The following is an 877-nucleotide window of genomic DNA, read 5'->3' on the forward strand; positions in this document are numbered from 1 at the left end:
AGACGCCAAAATCTAACTATGCCTGTAATAAACATTTATTTGTCTTTATATTTATTATCGGTCTGATGTCATCGACCACGACTCACCATGAGGGCGTAGTCCACCTTGATGATGTCACAGTCCAGCAGGGACGGCCTCAGTTTGGGGACTCTGATGGTCTTGCCCTGCCACATGTCGCACATCCCAGAGATGATGTGGTTTCCTCGGACCGCCGTCAGTTTCTGACGCACCTCCTGGAACACAGAGACGAGAGATCAGAGACCTGCAGTCCCCATAACAAGACAGGAAGTTTTCCTCCTTGTGTTTGTGCGTCACCTTGGTGCGTCCGTCTGTGATGTACGAGTGTTTGGCAATGATAGCGGCCTTTGGCACTACGATTCGGGAGCAGGTGTTCTCAAACTTGGCATTGATGTTGATGTCCTCGCCCTCACAGAAGCCCTTCCTGTCAATCTGAGCACTGATGGAAACCTGGCCGTCGGGGATGAACATACAGGTGACCTTCTTCTGTTTGGACGCTGCCGCTGGAGCCTGAGGGCGGACAGTCAGCTGGTCTGTGAGGGGCTGGATTTCTAAGCTTCATCTCTATCATCATCATCATAATCATCATCATCATCTCACAGATTGTTTGATTTGACTCGAGTCCAACTGATATGACATTATGAAAGGTAATTTTTTAATTGAATTGTAGTTCTCAGAACATTTTCAGTTAAAAAGTATTCAGAATGTTTTTGCCTCCCAGGACAATGTTAAAGATTGAAGACATTTCTAACTTTTTAACTCATTATTTTACCATAAGTTAGACCTGGCTTAAAAGTTATATATGAGATATTAGACTTCCTTTGCCTGTGTTGTGTCACAGCCTTTCTGTGGTTTGTTT

The 877-nt window shown here is 44.9% G+C and overlaps 1 protein-coding gene across 1 annotated transcript in view; it reads right to left on the minus strand.

Moving 5' to 3' along the window:
* Positions 1-86: 86 nt before the first annotated feature.
* Positions 87-877, minus strand: part of LOC118336314 (thioredoxin-interacting protein-like) — a gene marked incomplete at its 3' end in the record, with an annotated part of 3,146 nt that continues 2,355 nt past the window's right edge. Inside the window, 2 exon segments of the mRNA XM_035672929.1 lie at positions 87-233; positions 316-528. Coding sequence (XP_035528822.1) covers positions 87-233; positions 316-528 — 360 coding nt within the window.

This window comes from Morone saxatilis, unplaced genomic scaffold, assembly GCF_004916995.1.
Source record: "Morone saxatilis isolate NCDOM2014 unplaced genomic scaffold, NCSU_SB_2.0 Contig24, whole genome shotgun sequence".
Classification (NCBI taxonomy): Eukaryota; Metazoa; Chordata; class Actinopteri; family Moronidae; genus Morone; species Morone saxatilis.